General features: G+C 46.9%; 1 protein-coding gene across 1 annotated transcript; it reads right to left on the bottom strand.

Moving 5' to 3' along the window:
- Positions 1-73: 73 nt before the first annotated feature.
- Gimap8 (GTPase, IMAP family member 8) lies at positions 74-17,400 on the bottom strand. The gene is made up of 6 exons (XM_046429851.2): positions 17,142-17,400; positions 16,905-17,016; positions 11,821-12,481; positions 8,949-8,994; positions 4,202-4,828; positions 74-2,013 (listed from the first exon to the last, which is right to left on the bottom strand). Exons 2-6 carry the CDS (start codon positions 16,970-16,972, stop codon positions 1,331-1,333), a joined length of 2,085 nt encoding a protein of 694 aa, XP_046285807.1. The 5' UTR covers positions 16,973-17,016; positions 17,142-17,400; the 3' UTR covers positions 74-1,330.
- Between the last annotated feature and the right edge of the window lie 2,399 nt (positions 17,401-19,799).

Genomic DNA, 19,799 nt, shown 5'->3' with positions numbered 1-19,799 from the left:
ATCTCAGGTGCCTGTTTGTAGAGGCTTGCTCGTTCCCTAAATCAGAACATCAGGAATCAGGAGAACTTGAAAGTATCATCTAATTCATTTTTATTTGGTTCAGCTCAATATATTTACATTTTCTAGAAGTTATCATATTTAGAGGTATGTGGCATCCACAGTGTTAATGGTGACAGTCCATGCTCTTATAAACAGGTTAACCTTGAAGGTGATCTAATATTATCATGAGGAGGCAGGCGACATGATCCAGTGGTGGAGGAATGAATAAAGGGGTTAATTGAGAACATCTGACCCTATCTACCTGGGAGAAGTTTCCACATTTCTCATCTCATACATCGCTCGCCTCAGGCAGCGTCCAACATAAGCTGCTCAGCCGTGGCTAGAACACCACCGTCGTGGAACCCAAAGGCAAGCGTAAGTGTGGACACCCAGGAGGCTGCACAGAAGGAGTGAAGCTGGACACTGGATGCCCATCAGCCCCACCCTGCTCATTCCTGGACTTCTCCATATGGACAAGAAGCCCCTGATATGCTTAAATCATTATTATTTGGGTTATGTGGGTTTTAATCTATCTCCTAAGCCTCAAAGAGTTTTCAATTGCTTTCTGTACAAGAAATCTAAGTTAGAATTTTAGAACTTTGTAAGATTCTCTAATTTTGGCAGTATTACCACGCTTCTGATTTTTACTCTGATCTATTTCACTGTGATGTTTAGAATATACTCTCTTGAAACCTCAAAGACTCATCTCCTCAGGACAGGAAGGAGGGGAGAGTGTCCCTCTTTTCACCCAGGCATAGAATGAGGAGAGCACTAAGAAACAGCTCCTGTGTGAGTAAAGGGACTAAGTCCCTAAGTCCTAGCCCTAAATCCCAGCCCAGGGGACACAGCAGGGCCAGGGAGCGAGTGGGTCGGGCAGACAGACTGAGCCACACCGCGGCCTGCTGGAGTGGGCCCTGCTCAGGGATGTGCTGGACCCTGCCCTGCTCTATCCATCTGGAAGCCCAGGTTCCTGTGGAACTCTCCATATTCTGACCCCATGTTGGCCTGGGCCTTGGTCTCAGTGTCCATCCTGACTCCATCCTACCTACATTGGTGAGGTGATTCTGGTTCTGACCCTTTATACTAGCCTGATGGTGTTCAGATTTTGCAGATTCCTCCACCTCTTCCCTCTTTCCACTTACAATCCCGTGTTCCCTGCCGCAGCTTGACGATTTATTCACCTACAAAGCCACAGCATCACAAGGTGGAATGCTTTTGCCTCTCAAACCTCAAAGCCCTTGAGCCACCCCATATCCACCAGTCCTACTGAACCCACCCAGCAACTGAGTTCCTAACTGAAGGGATCCCAGCCTTTCAGTACTAAACATGCCTTCCGTAGTAGACTTTTGGGATTGTTCTCTTCCTGGCTGACATCGATTTGGGGATATCCATAGCTTCTGAGGCTCTCTCTCAGCTTATTGGCCATTGCCAAAAGAGTTTTCACCTGGGCCACTTGGGCTTCATCAGTCTCTTTGTTATTAAAGGCACAAACTCGCCCCTTACACCTTTTAATTATATTCTTAAGGGCTTTGTTATCTGTGTTCTTGACATACTCTTCAAGCTCCTCGCCCCCAAGATCCTCCTTCCGGGTGAACAGCACAATGGTGTATTCCATGACATCATTTCCAAAGATGGCCTCCAGATCCTTCACTGCCATTTTGTCCTGTTGAGTGAACTGCCCCAGCTGGAACACGAGGACCAGAATCTTGGTTCCTTCTTCACAGAGGGACAAACAGTGTTTGACCTCCTTCTCTAAACAGGATGGATCCTTTTCAATACCAAATATCTGGTAGAATGATGGCGTGTCCACAACCACAATATCTTGCCAGTCCAGCGTTCTCCTGCCACTCTGACATGCCTTGGTGACTGGCTGGGCTTGGAGCTGAGAGAAAAAGATGGGTTTCCCCAAGATGGTGTTCCCAGTCGCGCTCTTGCCAGTACCACTCCTCCCCACAAGGACAATACTCAGGGTTTCTGTGCAAAGGAAATTGGAAAAGATTCACCATCATGGGCTGATATGGAATTCACCTTTCCAAGTTATTTACAAGGCATTCTACACCATTAAGCAGAGCTCAGACAGTGTGAAGGCCTTCTGCTTACCCAGCAGGTCCGTCCCCAGGCATGAGAATGGCTTGTCCCAATTCACACAGACAGAGAACTCAGCAGCGGGACTTGGACCATGGTCTACATTTAGTACCCATCCATGAACATGGTACTGTTCCCATCTCTGAATCCACTCTGCTTCCTTCTCCCAATACCTCCTCTGACTCTCTGGCACCTGTGAGGGCCACTGGCCTCATCTCCTCTCCCTCAGCTACATCTAGTCTACACATCTTAACTCGGAATTCTGCTCCTATTGTAATTATGCCCCCCCATTGCCAAATATGGCTCATCACAGCAAAATCTTTTTGATGGATTTGAAAAACTATTCTACAGAATTGACTTTTCCTGAAAAAGTAATCATGTATACCATCAATGCATTACCAGTTCCTCTGTTGAGTCATGCTAAAATTCATTTCTCATTAGAAACCATGTTGAACCTCATTGTGTCTTTGATGAGTCCAGGAAGGCACATCATACTTATAATCATGAATATCCACTAATACTATTCTGTGTAGCATCAGAGACAGAGGAGAACAGGTTTCCCTCTAGGTGAAATTTGCAGGTGCACAGAGCTCTTTCAAACATGAAAATGCAGAGGGGCTTTTCCTCTGCATTTGCACTGATACTGTGCCCTTCACAGTGCTCTTCCATTGTGAATTCTTTGTTAAGTTACATCCATCTCAAAGCAAAGAGCAGGGAAAATTCATCCCATGCTCTTCCATCCAGGAGAAAATATTAAGCTGCTTTTTTGGAAGTTGCACTCTCGTAGTTATGCCCGCATAGTCTGTAACTATAGTCATGCTTACATAGCTTCTGTGCCTGCAGAGGACCTGGTTTTCAAGCATCTCTGAGACCTGGTACGACCTCCCCATCCCAGTGTCTAGTGCTATGAACCCATCGCCATCAAGACCATTCTTTTATGTCGCTAGGTCAGCCCCACTCCTGTGTTTTTCAGGTTGCTAATATGCTCCCTGGATGTCTCCCAGCTTCCCGCCCTGCTGTCCAAACCCTACCCACTCTCCAAAACCTGTTCAAATTGGACTTTCTCCAAACAGCCTCTCCTGATTCTCCCACATCTATTCTTCTTTAGGAGGCTCCCAGCACCTGGCCCTCCGTGGGAAAGAGGAAAGGGCTCAGTAACAGTGACTCTTTGGGTCTTACGCTATTCATGGTGGGGATGCCTGAATAGAAGAGAATGGGATAAGTAAAAGAGAGAAGGCTCTTGGCTCGTGTCAGCAGAATGTGTAGCACTGAGTAAGTGAGGAGCCCTTCTTCAGTGGGAGGGAGCAGTGTGACTGGGCTGCCAACACCCATCTCCCACCACAGGGCTGTCCAACAGGGCCTTGGGGCTCCCTGTCTTGTCCAGTCCTTGGCTCCTGACTGCACTAGTATCTTATACTTAGTGTTGCTATTATGAACAATTTTTTGTTACTGGGAATTGAATCCAGGGGTGCTTATCACTGAGCCACATCCCCATCCCCAGCCCCTTTTTAGAGACAGGGTCTTGCTGAGTTGCTGAGGCCCTTGCTGAGTTGCTGAGGCTGGCTTTGAACTTGTGATCCTCCTGCCTCGGCCTCCCAAGCCGCTGGGATCACAGATGTGTGCCACTGCAGCTGGCTATTCACACTTTCTTTAAAATGGCCTCCTGTCTCCAAAAGGGTAAAGAACCAAGAAAGAAATCTGGATTAAGGGAAAAGCAGAGTAAACCAAAAATCCAAAATTATCTCATCAGCAGCACTGAGTGCACAGCCCTGGGAAACAGTACACTGCAAGGAAAATAAGAGGTCAAAGGTCCACACCTTCCCTCAAGACCCTTAGCATCCAGGTTGGAAAGATGGGATAAGCATCATGACTGAATGAAAGACCAGTTCAGGAAGTGTGAATGGGAAAGGCACAACTTAGAACAACCTGAGAAAGACAGGAGACAGAGAAGAGAGGAAGTCCACAGACCGGACCTGTCCTTTCTCTCCCCTCTGCTCTTCAGAATGCCTAAGGCTCTTATACATTCCACATATTTTTTAACACTCTATATAAAAAGGTTTCCCACGTGAAGTTTTACCTTTTTCTCTGAAGACGCAGGGCTTGCTGCCATTCTGCTGCACCATCTTTTCGATCTTCTGCAGGAGCCCGTCCACCTGGCCCCACTCTTCCTCCCCTGTCGCCCGGTAGTTGAAGGCGCTGTATCTGTTCCCACATTTCTGGATGAGGTCATAGGCAGGTTTATTTTCATTTCTTAAGAATGTATCAAGATCCTGATCCTCTAAATCCTCTTTCCTGGTGAGGAGAATGATTGTGTACTTAATATATTTTTCTCCAAAATGGCTTTGGATGGCTTTCAGCACCTTATCATCTTTCTTGTCATAGGAGCCCACCGGTGTCACCAGCAGGAAGGCGTGGGGGCCTGGAAAGGTGTGCTTTCTAAGCTCTGATTCAGAAGCCTCTGAGGACGAGAGGTCTGGAGCATCAATGATGCAAACCTTCCTCTCTCCCCACGTCCTGCTCTCAGACCTGAAGCTCTGGGTTACCGACTGCTCCCTGAACCGGGTCTCAAAGACCCGCTTCCCCAGAAGGCTGTTTCCTGACGCACTTTTTCCAGCGCCTCTCTTCCCTACCAGGAGGATCCTCAGTTCTGACATTCCTGGGTCCCACTCAGGTCCTGTGGCCTGCATCTGTCTCTCTCCTGAGCCTGTGGGACAAAAGGACAGGTTCAGAGTCTCTTCCTACAGTTTATAACACCTGAGGACAGGGCCTACGATTTCTCCTCCCTGTCCATTTCTATAGAGTGCACTGGCCAGTAGACCTCTAATCCCCACCAGAAGCTGTCCATGAAGGCAGAAGCCATGAAGGAGACACAACTAAACCAAGAGACATACAGGGGGCCTGAGACTTACTAGGAAAGTGAACGTGCCAGAGTTGGCCTTCAATGGATCTGGTCCTTCAAAGTAGTATTGAAGCATGAGGTCCATAGGCTAAGATAGGAGCAGGAAAAATCTCATTTTAAAAAGCCTTTTGGTGGTATATTTATAAATTAAAGACTATTCAGAAATTTTTTTAAAAGTGAACTACTGATGTACCACATGGATGAAACTCAAAAGCAGGGGACTAGGATGTGGCTCAAGCGGTAGCGCGCCAGTCTGGCTGGGCACAAAATCACGAGCCACTCAAGCAGGAACAAACTTTATTTTTGAAACTGCCGCCAATGCCCCGTATGCTCCCGCTCCCGGCAAGATTGCCAACAGACCCACCACGTTCTCCCAGACCCCAACAGGAAGTCCCTCCTCCGGAATTCCCTCCTACCGCACTTCCCCAACCAATGGGAACTCTCCAGGAGTCCCGTAGCAGGCCGAGGTGGACAGCAGGAGTCCAATATCCATATGAATGCAGATCTTAACATAATCATATCATCTCAATGGCTAGCTAGCATCAGCTTTCAACCAAAAATGCCATGCATCATATTACTTGGCTGTGGCTCTTAGCAAATAAATAAATATAAAAAAAAAAAAACTCAAAAGCATGCTAAGTAAAGCCAGGGCAAAGGTGCACACCTGTGGTCCCAGCTGCTCAGGAGGCTGAAGCTGGAGGATGGCAAGTTCAAAGCCAGTCTCAGCAACTTAGCCAGGCCCTAAGCAACTTAGTGAGATGCTGTCTCAAAACAATAAATTAAAAGGGGTGGGGATGTGGCTCAGTGGTAAAGCAACCCTGGGTACAATCCCCAGTACAAAAATAATGCTAAATGAAAGAAGCCAGACACAGACCTATGTGCTGTATAATTCCATCATACGAAGTTCAGAACAGGCAAAATTAGTCTATGTTGATAAGAGTCTGGGCAGTGGTTGTCTCTGGGAGGCCATAAGAACTTCCAAGGCAATGGAAATGCTCTCTGCATCTGTGTAGATGGTGACCACTGTGTGTAGAGATGGCAAAGGCTGCATTTTACTCTGTGTAAATTATGCCTCAACAAATTGCTGTCAAAACCTGCAACCTGTGCCCTAAAGCTGTCTCTGCACACATCCTCTGCCCCCACCACTTCTCCTGGAAGCCAAGGTCAACACCAGACCTACATACTGAGCAAAGAGAAGGGCCTGCAACTACAGAGAGCACTCACGGAGTCCCCAGGGGCACAGCACACAGCAAAGCAGCTGAAATGCTAGTGACGCCCGAGCAAGTCGCGACCCTGGGGCTCTCAGAATGCGCTTGGGTAGAATGCCTCACAGTGGAAGGACCAAGGAGACAGCATCTGGACAGTGGTCAGCATCTCAACGAGCATATCAGTGGCCACAGAAGGCTTCAGGGCAAGGAGGGACTGTGCTCAGGCCCCAAGCTTCTCCCCCTTCTCTCACACTTGTCCTCTCATCTCACGACCTTCGAGACATGGGTGTGTGTGAGATCTCCTTCCTCCCATTTTAACCTAACTCCTCCTAGTTATTCAGGCTCCTGTGCAAATAGAACTTTATGAGAGCTCATTGGAAATGACTCCCCTCAAAACACTCAAATTTGCTCCCATATATTTTACTTTATGACTTTTTGAAACACCGTGTCTCCCTCCTCCACTACCTACCCGCATTGCCCAGGAGTTGTATCAATGAAATTTTGAATCCCCACGGCCTGAGTTCACATCTGTAAAATGAGACACTGATAACAAGACACCCTCTTCACAAGGCGGCTGTGAGGAATAATACATGTGTGTATATAGCTATGAAAATTGGATGATGTTATTTCCCAGCATATAATGTCACTGCAATTAGTATCATTATTATCAAAATTATAATTGTATTACTTTGGGGCATTCCATGAGGACAGGAACCTTGTCTGTCTTACTCACCACTGAGTCTTCAGGACTAGCCCAGAAATAATCTAATAGTGCATCAATAAAGGGATGTGTATGTCACACCATGAAACAAATGGCAGTTACTGAACAGAGAGAGGCGGGGCTGCATGTGACTCAAGCAGGTGTGCAAGATGTATCGTTGATGGTGACCGCAACATGGATACCGTACTCCTCCAGTGAGTTCTGCAAGTTGGTATTGTCCATGAGGAGTGATTTCTGCCTTTCCCTTATGAGCAAATCTTGGGTAGTGCTATACCCAGGACCCGGAGAAGAGACAGGGTTAGTAAGGAAGCCACAAGAGGTGTCAACACGCCAGCCCATAGGCACAGACAAGGACTCCTTCAACAGGACCCTAAAGCTCAGGAAATAATTAGTCAAGAGCTAATGGGGTGGCTCTTGTTACATTGTGTGCATGTGTGAATATGTAACAACGACAACAACATCAAAAAGCTTCTGCACAGCCAAGGAAACAATTAAGAATGTGAAAAGAGAACAAGAACCTATAGAAAAGGAGAAAAATCTTTGTTAGCTACTCTTCTGCTAGAGGATTAATATCTAGAATATATACATAACTCAAAAAATCTCAACACCAAAAACCCAAATCACCCAATTAATAATTGGGCAAATGAATTAAACAGACACTTTTCAAAAGAAGAAGTATAAATGATCCACAAATATATGAAAAAAAGATGTTTGACATCATTAGAAATTAGAGAATGATAATCAAAACTACACTGAGATTTCATCTCACCCAGTCAGAATGGCAGTCACCAAGAATACAAACAATAATAAGAGTTGGGGAGGATGCGGAGGAAAAGCAACACATTTAGACTGTTTGTGGGACTGTAAATTAGTACAACCACCAATAATTATGGAGACTCCTCAAAAGATTAGGCATGGAATCACCTTATGACCCAGCTATACCACTCCTCAGTATTTACCCTGAAGGATTAAAGCCATCTTGAGCTGGGCGCAGTGGCACATGCCAGTAATCCCAGCGGCTTAGGAGGCTAAGGCAGGAGGATCACGAGTTCAAAGGCAGCCTCAGCAACAGCAAGGCACTAAGGAACTTAGTGAGACCCTGTCTCTAAATAAAATACAAAATAGGTCTGAGGATGTGACTCAGTGGTTAAGTGCTCCTGAGTTCAATCCCTGGTACCAAAAAAATAAAAAATAAAATAAGAAAAAGAATTAAAAGTCATCTTACTATAGTGATACATGCATATCCATGTTTATAGCAGTACAAGTCACAATAGCCAAACTAAGGAACTAACCTAGGTATTCATTAATGGGTGAATAAATAAAGAAAATATTGTATATATATAACCCAATGGATTTTTATTCGGCCATAAAGAAAAAATGAAAATACGTCATTTGCTGGACATAGTCTCTAGATGGAACTAGAGACCATAATGTTAAAAGAAATAAGCCAAACTCAGAAGGTCAAGAGTCCCATTTTTTTTCTCATATGTGAAAGCTAAAGAGGAAAAAGGAAAAGAAAGGTGTTGATTCAGGGGGAATCTCATGATAATCAAAAGGAAATCATTAGAGGAAAGGAAACAGAAGGTGGGAGGTGGGGAGGGGAGGGGAAGTGCTGGGGAGGGATAGCGGCCAAAATGCATTGTTCTATTGTGTGCATGTGTGAATACGGAACAACAAATCCCACCATTATTCACAACTATAATGCACCAATTTTTAAAATGTGGAAAGAGAAACAAAAGCCACAAGAGGCAAGCCCAGCTCCATAGCACATCAAGGAGGCCAGAGACACCCACACTGAGCCCAGGAGCTGCCTGGTGCTACACTGACTCACAAGGATTAGGAGTTCCCTGGGGACAGTGTGGGCACCCACCTGAGCAAGGTCTTCAGGTGCATTTGGGCTTTGATTCCCATGGATCACTCTTCCACTTTGCTCTGGCTGCATAAGGAATTAAAAGAATACAGACAGAAGCCTAACGTTCTTAAGGGATCAACTTACCACATGCATTGTCCTTCTCCTGACTCGTAGCTTCCTTCACACAATCCTAGGAAACAAAGGGGGAAATGACATAGCACACACATCTGTAGTCTCATCTTCTCACAAAACAAAGAAATGGAGACATAATTATGTAATTCAGAGAAATCTGCTGAGTAGGATGTTGTCAAATCGGGTCCTGGTGTGTCCTTGTGGAACCATCCATGGTGGACGTACCCTTCTCCTGCCTGGCGAATCCTATACTTGCTCCCAAAATAAATGCAATGGTATAGTCTTGAGTCCACTGTCCTTAAAACCTCCTGTGCTTCCTTCTCACCTCCTTTGTCAACTACCCAGGTCAGCCAAGGAAGCCTCCCCTCTGCCTTCTCCCAGGGTCTCCCCAATGTCTTTGACACCTTCATCATCCCCCTCCCTCAGTGCTCCCCACTTAGCTCTGATGATCAGATTTCTTTCACTTCCATAAACATTTCAAATTCTTTAGGGTTCTTTAAATGCAAAAGATCGTTTCAATGCAAAAGCACATGATATATATTGCATGCATGTATAAATATGTAACAACAAATCCTACCATTACATACAACAATAATGCACCAATAAAAAATATGGAAAAATGTGCATGATATATAAGTGAATAATCAGTCCATCTCCAACATACCAGAAAAGTAACAGCTATTAGCTGATGTATGTCCTTGTGTTTATCTGTGATACCTGAACATGGAAGAGACTTGCTAGGCTTTCTGTTCTGCAACCTGCCTAATAATACAGGCTTTACATCTGCACAAGTCAACATGGATACACCTACCCACACTTTTTAGTAAATAAAATGTATTCCATGGTATGGACGTACACAACTGATACAGTCATCTCTTTACTGATCACTTGTTTCAGGTTATTTCTGATCTTACTGTTTTGAAAGTTGCCATGATAACTATCCTTCTACATATATCTTTATACTTATAATTTTTTTCCTCTGGATTGCTAAAGTCCTTAATTTACATGTCCATAATTTACTGGCCCTCATACACTTCTACGATGATATTAACAGTTCACAAATATGAACACCTACTGAGTTTTAAAGGTTTAACTTCATAAGCATCTCATTTAACCCTCACAGCAGTTCCTGAGATGCACATTATTGTCTCTGTTTTACAGAAGACAAGTCTGAGATACTGTGGTCAACAAAACAGCTGTTTTCAGTCCTCGTGGAGTTTGTAGGGAGGTGACCGCTGCAACCACATCCCTAGGAATCCCTTGATGTGGTGGTGTGAGGGGGGCCACAGGCGCAGAGGAGTGGGGGGCTCACACCAGGGACTCACAGGGAGGAGTTCCTGGGGAAGTGAAGGGAAGCTGCGGCACATGGGCAGAACCAGTGCCAAGAGAACTGCAGGTCTGAGACTCTGGAGTGGACCTGACCAATAGGAAGGCCAGTGAGGCCAGCACACAGAGAGCAGGGGCCAGGCAAGGAGCCAAGCTGAGCTGAGGATTCTGAGCCTCATCTTAAGATGAAGCAGTTTAAACAAGGGGCTCAGGCAGGAAATTCATCCTGTGCCCCTTCTTATCCCAGAACCATGTGATTGACCCTTGGGGCCAAGGGAAAGACAGTCATAAAGGGGAGTGAGCCAGGCCTAGAAGAAAAGAGAACAAGTTGCTGAGGTTCTCGTGAGCCTCAGGGTCCCCGTCGGTGGAACGTCCCCACATAGAGTCATTGCAAACACTTAGTCCTGTATGTGTCTGAAATTCAGTAAGTGCTCAATAAATGTCAATTGCTCCCGTTTTGGATTATTACTCATCAAATCTAAGAAGCCCCTCTGACCAACACTTTTCTATGCACACCTCGGGCTGCATTTATGACATTTAGTCTTGCAGGGTCCTCTGTACCAATGTTCAGCTACTCACCCTGAGCCCGTAAGGGCTATTTCTTTGCATAGGTCTCCACTGCAGTGTTAGTTCCTCAAAGGAGTGACACTTCTATAACTTCAGCTTGGTTGCAAATACATGTTTCTTTTGTGTCCAAAGATTAAACATCACTGGATTTTGTGTGTGAAATGGATTGAGCAATGAGACCCAAAAGTGAATGAGAGGAAAGTCATTAGAAGGTTAAAATACTACGGGCAAGAAAGGATGCTGGCTTGGCCCAGATGGTGGGGGTGGAAAGAAACCTCTGGAATCCAGGATCACCTTGATCACACAGGACTTGGTGATTTCTTAATCGTTGGATGTAAGCCAGCAGTGATATAAAAGCTGACATCTAGGCTTAGGTGTGAAGACTATGTGGGCAGCACAACCCCTTGCTGAGCTGAGAAGGACACAGAAGTGTGAGAGCTTTAAGCACGAAGACCAAAATTTGGGTGTGAGACAGTGTCAGAGAGCCCAGTGGAGATGCCAAGGAACCAGGTAAAGGGGTCAGAACTGGGAGGAGAGAGCTGGGCTAGTCACTCATGTCACTCATGTGGGAACTGTCCACACAGATAGAGCTCAAAGCCATAAAGACTTGGGATCACCTGCAGAGAGTATAAAGAACTCAAGAAGGGCCAAAACCAAACCCTGAGGACCACTTTTAGAGGCCAGCAACTGGAGGAGGACTCTGCAATCTTTGGAGTAGCCGGAAAGAGGAGGAAAAGGCAAGAAGACGGGGGTTTTACTGAAGCCAGGGAAAGAGAGATTCTAAATCTTTGTGTATCTAATAATATGAAGGGTTAGGAGAGCTAGGCTTAATTTGCTCCTTCACTTGTTAATAAAGTCCAAAGCCCTCAGTCTGATTCCTCTTATCACTCCAGATTACGTATAGATCCCTCGGTAAGCAAGAGCCGTGTCCCATCACACATTGCAATATGCCATTCATTTGTACCCATCTCATCCATTGGCTAATCCTTACCTGGAATCTGCCACCCTCGGTTTTGAAGTCCACGCACTGTCCTCTACACTCATCCACCAAACACTGGATCTCGCACAGGAGCTGAGACACCTGGCTGTGCCGCTCACCATCACCTGCCTTGTTGTTGAAAGCGCAGTATCGGCTCAGGAAGTGCCGAGCCAAAGATGCCTTAAGAGACGGCTCGTTTTCAATATAATCCTGCAGCAGGTCATGCCCCAGATCATCCTTCCAAGTGAAGACGATAATGACGTGCCTGCTGGCTTCAGGTCCAAACACTCTCAGCATGCCCTGGATGGTCGCCTTGTCCTCCTCCGTGTAATGGCCGATAGGGATTACCAGCAGCAGGACATGGGGGCCGGGAGCACAGAGCTCCAAGCACTGTTGGAGACTGCGTTGCTTGGTTTCGGCACAAGCCATGGAGGAGAAAAGGTCAGGGGTGTCGATGACCACCACCTCCCTCCCTCTCATGGTCCCACTCTCTCTCTGGCACATCTGAGTCACCAGCCGATGACTGAACTTGGAGTTGAACACAGTGGTGCCCAGAATGGTGTTCCCAGTGGCACTCTTTCCCGCACCGTGCTTCCCTAGAAGGAGGAGCCGCAGAGGGGACATCCCACAGCCCTGCTCCAGCCTGCTCTCCTGGTCCAGGTGCCCACGGGTTCTGCAGGGACAAAGCCATGTATCAGAGCTGCACTCACCCAGGACAGGGGAACAGCGAGGAAGCCCATGCTCTTCTCCCCCACAGGATTGAGCCCCTGAAGACTCAGGCTAGACTGCTCCCAGGGTCTTCCTGAGCTCTCACCCCCCAAACAAACCTAAAGAGCCCTTTAATTCTTTCAAGGCTTTTATCATTCAGAACAGAAGGAGCAAGATACGTTAGAAACTCAGCAAACAGGCAGGTTCCAAAGTTGAAGGAAATTTCCTAACTAGACGTTAAAAATACAGACCTTAAAAATACAGATTTGCCAGGCTGGGGTTGCGGCTCAGTGGTACAGCGCTCACCTAGCATATGCAAGGCCCTGGGTTTGATCCTCAGCACCACATAAAGATAAATAAAATAAAGACATTGTGTCCAACTACAACTAAAAACTAAATATTTTTTAAAAATACAGATTTGTCTACTATACTTACTAAATCAGAATCTCAAAGGAAGGAGGAGCCTAGAAAACTGAATTCATCAAATGCCAAGAAAAATTATTAGCCAAGTTTAAGGGATCACTGCCTTATAAATATGAATTAAATTTAAAAATAGTAAAAGCTAGAATATATTAGCAAATATAACATAGGGAATATTTGATGCTCTGAAATACTATTCCAGGAAACAGAGTCTTCACCTATGGGAGCATGAGCACCCTGTGCCACGTGAAGCTGACAGAGAAGCAGGGGGTGGTGGGCGTGACCACGGGCTCAGAGTCTGAGCTGCTTCACCTTTGGCTCTGCCACTCACTGCTGAGACCTCAAGAGGCCACTTAGCCATTCCAAGCCTTCAAGAATATTTTTATAAGACATCATCTTATATGAGATAACATATAAGAAAATGACTTGTCCAACAGGTTGATGAAAAAAATGCTTAACATCACTAATCATCAAGAAATGCAAATCAAAACCACAGTGAGGGGCTGGGATTGTGGCTCAGCAGTAGAGCACTCGTCTAGCACGCATTCGATCCTCCCTGGATTCGATCCTCAGCACCATGTAAAAATAAATAAATATAATAAAGGTATGGTGTCCAACTATGACTAAAAAATAAATATTTTTTTAAAAAACTACACTGAGGTATCACCTCACTCCAAGATGAAGTGAATGGTCATTATCAAAAAGACAGAGAGGGAGTGGAAAAGAGGAGGGAACCTTTGCAGACTGTTGGTAGGGATGCAAATTAGAATGTCCATTATGGTAGAGGTTCTCCAAAAAGTTGAAAGTTGAACTCCCATATGATGCAGCAAACCCCACTACTGGTTACACATCAGAGGAATTAAATCAGTATGCCAAAGAGACACCTGCGCCCCCGTGTTTACTGCAGCACTGCTAGCAGGAGCCAGGAAACAGAAACAGCCTGAGGCTCCATCAGCTGATGACTGAATAAAGAAAATGTGGCACATATACACTATGGAATCTATTCAGCCATGAAAAGGATGACTTCCTGTCATTTGTGACAATGAGGATGGAACTAGAGATCATGATATTAAATGAAATCAGCCAGGCACAGAAAGACGAGTACCACATGATCTCCCTCATCTGTGGAATATGAAAAAGCTGATCTTACAAAGATCGAGAGCAGAACAGTGGTCTTCAGAGGCTGGGAAGTAGAGAGGAGAGAGGTTAGGGAAGGGCTGATCTGTGGGTTAGGTAAGAACAGGAAGTTCTTGGGGGCAGGAAAGTTGGTGGAATGAGATGGACATCATTACCCTAGGTACATGTATGACTGAACATAGGGTGGGACGCTACATTGTGGACAGAGAAATGAAAAGTTGTGCTGCAATTGTGTACAGTGAATCAAAATGCATTCTGCTGTCATAGATACCAAATTAAAATTAATTAATCAATTAATTAATCAAAAGAATAAGAAGTCCTGGTATATATATATATATATATATATGCATGCATATATACAAATATACACATATATATATCAGTAATTTCAATTTCAATTTATTTATTTAAGTAACTTTAAATTTTTTTTTAAAATGTCACAAGGGGAATGTGCCTCACGATTAATCAGACCCCAAATCTCTCCCATATCTAACTTAGATGAGACTCTGGACTTGGGACTTTTGAGTTGATGCTGGAACAGGGTGATTCTGAGGGCTTGGGGGATGGAATGAGTGCATTTTGCATGTGAAAAGGAAATGCATTTAGGGGTCAGGGACAGAATTCTAAGGTTGGAATGTACCCTCCAAAGTTCACATGTTGGAAACTTAATCGCCAAGGTAACAGCTTTAGGAGACAGGACTATAATGTAGATTAATGCCGTTGTCATGAGAGCAGGTTAGCATGAAAGTGGACTACAAAAATGAGTTTGGTCCCTTCTTGTCCTCCCTCCTGCTCCCTCCTTGCTCTTCTGCCTTCCATCATGGGATAATGTAGCACAAAGACCTTTGCCAGCTAGGGACGCCTTGATCTCAGACTCCTTAGCCTCTAAAATGGTAATGAATCTCCAGAACTGGGAGATGTAGTTCAGGGGTACAGCACTTCCCTAGCACACATGAGGCCCTGGGTTAGATTCCCCAGCACCACAAAGAGAAAGAAAGAAGGCAGGGGAGAGAGAAAGAAAGAATCTCTTTTCTTTACAAATTACCCAGTCTCAAGCATTCTCTGATAGTAATACAAAACAGACTAAGACGCCCATACACCAAGCCAAAACTTGAGTGTGTAGAACAGCCCTCCAGCATTAAAGGGAAGCGGTATGTGTGTGATAAGGCACAAATGGGTCCTAAAGGCACAAGTCCTGAAGGCTGCCAGGTGCCCTGCTCCTGTTACACAGCCTTCTCTCTCCCAGCCTGCACCTGGGAACTCACAAGGAATTCCCTGCGGTCGGTGACAGAGAAAGGGAGAGGAAGACCGGGGCCTGGTTTTACAGATGGTTCTGCACAAGATGCAGAACAGCTGCAGCACTACAGCCCCAATCTGGGACATCCCTGAGGACAGTGGGGAGGGATATTCTCCCCACAGCCAGAACTCTGAGCTGTGCACTGACTGTGCATTTTGTTGGAAGGAGAAATGACCAGACATGCAGTTACATACCAACTCACAGGCTGTGGCCAGTGGTTTGTGGGGTGGCTGGGGACTTGGAAGGAAGTAGAACACTGGACACAAGGGAGTCTGGGAGAAGTATACGACAGACCTCTTAGAATGAGGGAAAGGCCTGAAGATATTTGTATCCCATGTCCATTCTCACAAAAGCTGACCCAGCAGAGGAGGACTTCAAAAATCAAAGTCAGTGGGCAGGATGATACCAGTCGGCCTCTTTCCCCAGCCAACCGGCTGTCACCCATTGGGTCCATGCTCAGAGTGGCCATGGTGGCAGGGATGGAGATTACACATGAACTAGTAACACGGACCAGTACCCCATAACCAGGATTTATGGTCCAAAAGTTGGGAGTCGCAGTCAGTGGGGACTGACACCATGCAGTATCACCCCCAGTGACCCACTAGCAGAATGAGGTCCTGTCTCCAAAGACTTATGTTCTGCTGGCCCAGAGCTCTTAGTTTCAAAAAGCAGGAGACACAACAATTATTCCCAAGGGGGCTCTGGGTTTGGGCATCCTTGAAAAGCTTCCTATGATGCATCTAGAAGCAATTCCCACCACAAAGAAAGACTGTCAGAGAAGCTGCCAGAGCCCAGCAGGTCAGTTGTCAAGAGGAGAAGAAGGCTTCACATGTGAAAACCAGGTCAGCTTAAATGGAGGTGAAACCACAGTTTTCAGCAAAGTATTATCCACCTTTAATGCCCCATTCATAGTATCTTTTTTTTAAGAGAGAGAGAGAGAGTTTTGATATTTATTTTTTAGTTTTTGGTGGATACAACATCTTTATTTTATTTTTATGTGGTGCTGAGGATCGAACCCAGTACCCTGCGCATGCCAGGCGAGCGCGCTACCACTTGAGCCACATCCCCAGCCCATTCATAGTATCTTAACTGTGCAAGGGCTGGGAAGTGCTAGAAGAGTGAATGAGGGGAATCAAGACCCCTGTCCCTGCTTCTTGGTGAGGCTGGAAGTCCCCACAGCACCCACTCACTTCCTCCTGGGGGCTGCTCTATGGCACCACCCAAGCTCAGAGCATTCCTGTGGAGGAACCTTCCTTTCTTCCTGTTCCTCCCTTTCCACCCTGCCTTCATCTCAGCCTCCTGCTCTTCCTCCTCCTCCTCCTCCTCAGGCTGAGCCCCCTCCCTGGCACTTCTCCTTGTAAGAGGGCTGCTGAATATGGCCCTGTGTCCCTCCTGCCCCATCTGCCCCCTGCAGGGTTGAGCAACACGCTTTGAACCAGGAGGAAACCTTCCTAGAACCTCGTAAGTGAGCCCAGCACCGTCACCCCTCATACACGCACCAGTGTACACACAGCCAGGGGCCCAGCACACCTACCTCAGTCCTGTCCCCTGGTCCCTGGCAGCCCCAGAACCCCCGAGCTCCTCCTGGCTCCATTCCTCCATCTGTGGGAGCAGCTGCTGGTTCTCCAGGACCGAAGAAGTAAGTCCTAAGGAGAGCAGGAGCCACGGGTAAGGACAGCAGGGGAACGACCAGTTTCCAGGGCTAAATCCCCCTGACAGAGGATTTCTGAGGGTTTCTGAGAAGGAAGAGGTTTCTAGAAATAGGTCTCACATCAGCAGAGGCACAGCTGCAATCAGAGAGGCAGTTCAGAATGCCAGGTCCCAGGGCAAGCGCCCACGCTGGGAGAGGCTGAGGGAGGGGCCTGGTTGGGGACACACACAGATCTTCTCTGGGACTGGCCACCTTCTGGGGCCACCACACAGCAGAAGGCTGTGGAGCTTAGCCTCTCCCACAGCTGCAGACTACAGAGATGGTAAGAGAAACGCCAGCAGAGGCTCAGCTAGAATCTGGGTGCAGGAGGGTTTGAGCTGAGTCTGTTTGGAGTGGCTCAGAGCAGGCACTTCCTTCCCCCCACTGGTCCCCCCCCACCACCTATCTCACCCTACTCCTCTCCCAAGATTTAGGTAAAAATATGAAGAAATTGTTTGCTTCCTCCCACCAACTCTCTGGTCTCAGCTAACCCAAAAAATAACCTTTACAATCCCTCCCAACAGCGTCCCTAACCTGCCACCCCCCAAGCCAAGGCCAGCTGCCTCTCCGGTGGATGACAGCTTTTCCCAACTAGTGAAACATGACCTCAGGGTCTCACAAATAAAACTCCTTCTTCGAGATACCACAACGTGTCCCAAAGCCCTATCCCAACTTCCTAAGGTAGTTGAACACTTTTATTTTTAACCTTACTGGAGCAAAAACTGCATGAGATTTACCATCATCAACACTTTTTTTTGGTGGGTGTGGGGTGGGTACCGGGGATTGAACTCAGGGTCACTCAACCACTGAGCCACATCTTTAGCCCTATTTTGTATTTTATTTAGAGACAGAGTCTTGTTGAATTGCTTACTCCTTTCTTTTGCTGAGGCTGGCTTTGAACTCACGATCCTCCTGCCTCAACACCCTGAACCACTGGGATTACAGGCATGTGCCACTGTGTGTGGCTCATCATAAACACTTTTAAGTGCATAGTGCAGCTACCTGGAGCACATTAACACTGTCACACACCAGATTTCCAGAATGTCTCCCCTCACATCACAGGATTCCAGGCCGATGGGCTCCAGCCCCCACTCCCGACCCCCTCCCTTTTCACCTTTCTACTTTCTGTTTCTGTGCTTTTGGTGACTTCTGAAACCTCCCCTGTGGACTCCTGCAGCACCGGCCCTCGTGTGCCTGGCTTAATCTGCTGAGCAGACCACCCCCAGGTTCACGCAGGGCAGCAAGACCTTCCCTCAGGTGCAGGGACCATGATTCCATGAACTTGAACTCAGACTGGCTTTTTAAGTGTCTGAAGCCAAGCTGCACCACCCTAGAAGAAGGAGCGTGGGGAGGCTGCTGAAGTTCAGGGGGGTTCTTCAGACACCCAGTCTCCACAGGAGTCAAAACCACAGGCTCTGGGGCGTTGCCTAGCCTATCACCTCCCACCGGACAGTCCCCACCTGCCGACCTGGAGGACTCCTTATCATGAACTCAAAATAAAACCCAATCAAGCTGAGATGACCTAAGGAGGGTTTGGGGGACACTCAGACTACACCTTGGCGGGAGAGCTGGTGACGGCCCACAACCTCCTTAAGCCATTCCAGAAGAATTCTCACCTTCCTTGAGCACTAGGTCAACAGACATAAAACTAACTCATTAAAACCATCAGACAAATGCCCAGACCAGCACAGTGCGGCCCATCCCAGCAGTTACTGCCAGAGGTCAATTAAAAGGCACCGTTAAAGGCCCAGCAAGACAATGATCCCCAAAATGGAGAAGGGAGAAAACTGAACAGAGAAAAAGCTCACTCATTCTTAAATGAAATATTAAGTATTAGGGGAGTACTTCAGATAAAACCAGACCTTCAGACAGCTCCTAAATGATTTAGCAAAGTGATTATTTGCTGAGTTGACCGTTTTACAAAATGATCTTTCATCAAATTAGCTCTTACAGCTAAAATTGGTTTTTCCTGTGGAGGGAAGTCATGCTACCCATCTGGTTGGGCCGTGGGGAAGGATGGAGGATCCCTGCCACCTAGCGGCGGTGCCAGGAATGACAGGCGCAGAGAACGTTCCCTGGGGCGGAGGGCAGGACTCTGCAGGCAGGTGCACACGCTCCACCCATCAGTGCTCTCCGCAGCGGCAGGAGGGAGAGCGACTGGACCTCGGGAAACGGAATAGTCAGTAAGATAGTTATGTAGGCAAGGAGTTCACCTACACCAGGCACTGTGTTAGACTCAGCGGCGCCAAGGGGCACGAGACACGCCCCTGAGAAGCAGCTCACCGCCCAAGGACAGGAAAAAGACTCAACCTGCAGCTGTGAAGGTTTAAACCACCTGTGCTGTGGGTGCATACTGAGAGCATGCTGGGAGCCGAGGATGCGCTGAAGATCCTACCAGGTGCAAAAGCCACCAAGTGGGGGAATAAACAAATACGTAAACCGGCCATTTACTGTGGCAGGTGCTGAACGAGCAAACTGTGAAGTCCAGGAGAGGCTAAGCTGCACAGGTTAAGTACCTCACCTACACCGGAAAGGGCAAGGAGAAATTTGCCTGTTGGGAATGGAGTGAAGGGTGTCTGGGGCAGAGGGAGAAGAGCGATCCTAACAGGATTCAAGGTGCTGAGAACAGCCTGCAGTGTGTGGGGAGGGGTTAGTAGGGGAACCAGAGAGAGGCTACTGCAGGGGGCCCAGCTAGAAACAAGAACAGCAACTGAATCACCAGAGTGGAAATGCACAGTG

The sequence above is a fragment of the Marmota monax genome, unplaced genomic scaffold, assembly GCF_021218885.2.
Source record: "Marmota monax isolate L192 unplaced genomic scaffold, Marmota_monax_Labrador192_F-V1.1 WCK01_AAM20220418_F8-fsc00193, whole genome shotgun sequence".
Classification (NCBI taxonomy): Eukaryota; Metazoa; Chordata; class Mammalia; order Rodentia; family Sciuridae; genus Marmota; species Marmota monax.
This window is presented reverse-complemented; position numbering and strand designations above follow the sequence as displayed.

What these genes read in the sequence shown, in the direction of transcription:
- Gimap8 (XM_046429851.2), bottom strand. Translation starts at nt 16,972, where the DNA reads ATGGAGGAATGGAGCCAGGAGGAGCTCGGGGGTTCTGGGGCTGCCAGG. An exon ending in GGAGAAGGACAATGCATGTG is followed by an intron (nt 4,829 to 8,948) that starts GTAAGTTGATCC and finishes TTTGTCCCACAG; the next exon opens with GCTCAGGAGAGAGACAGATG. An exon ending in CTGCGTCTTCAGAGAAAAAG is followed by an intron (nt 2,014 to 4,201) that starts GTAAAACTTCAC and finishes TCCTTTGCACAG; the next exon opens with AAACCCTGAGTATTGTCCTT.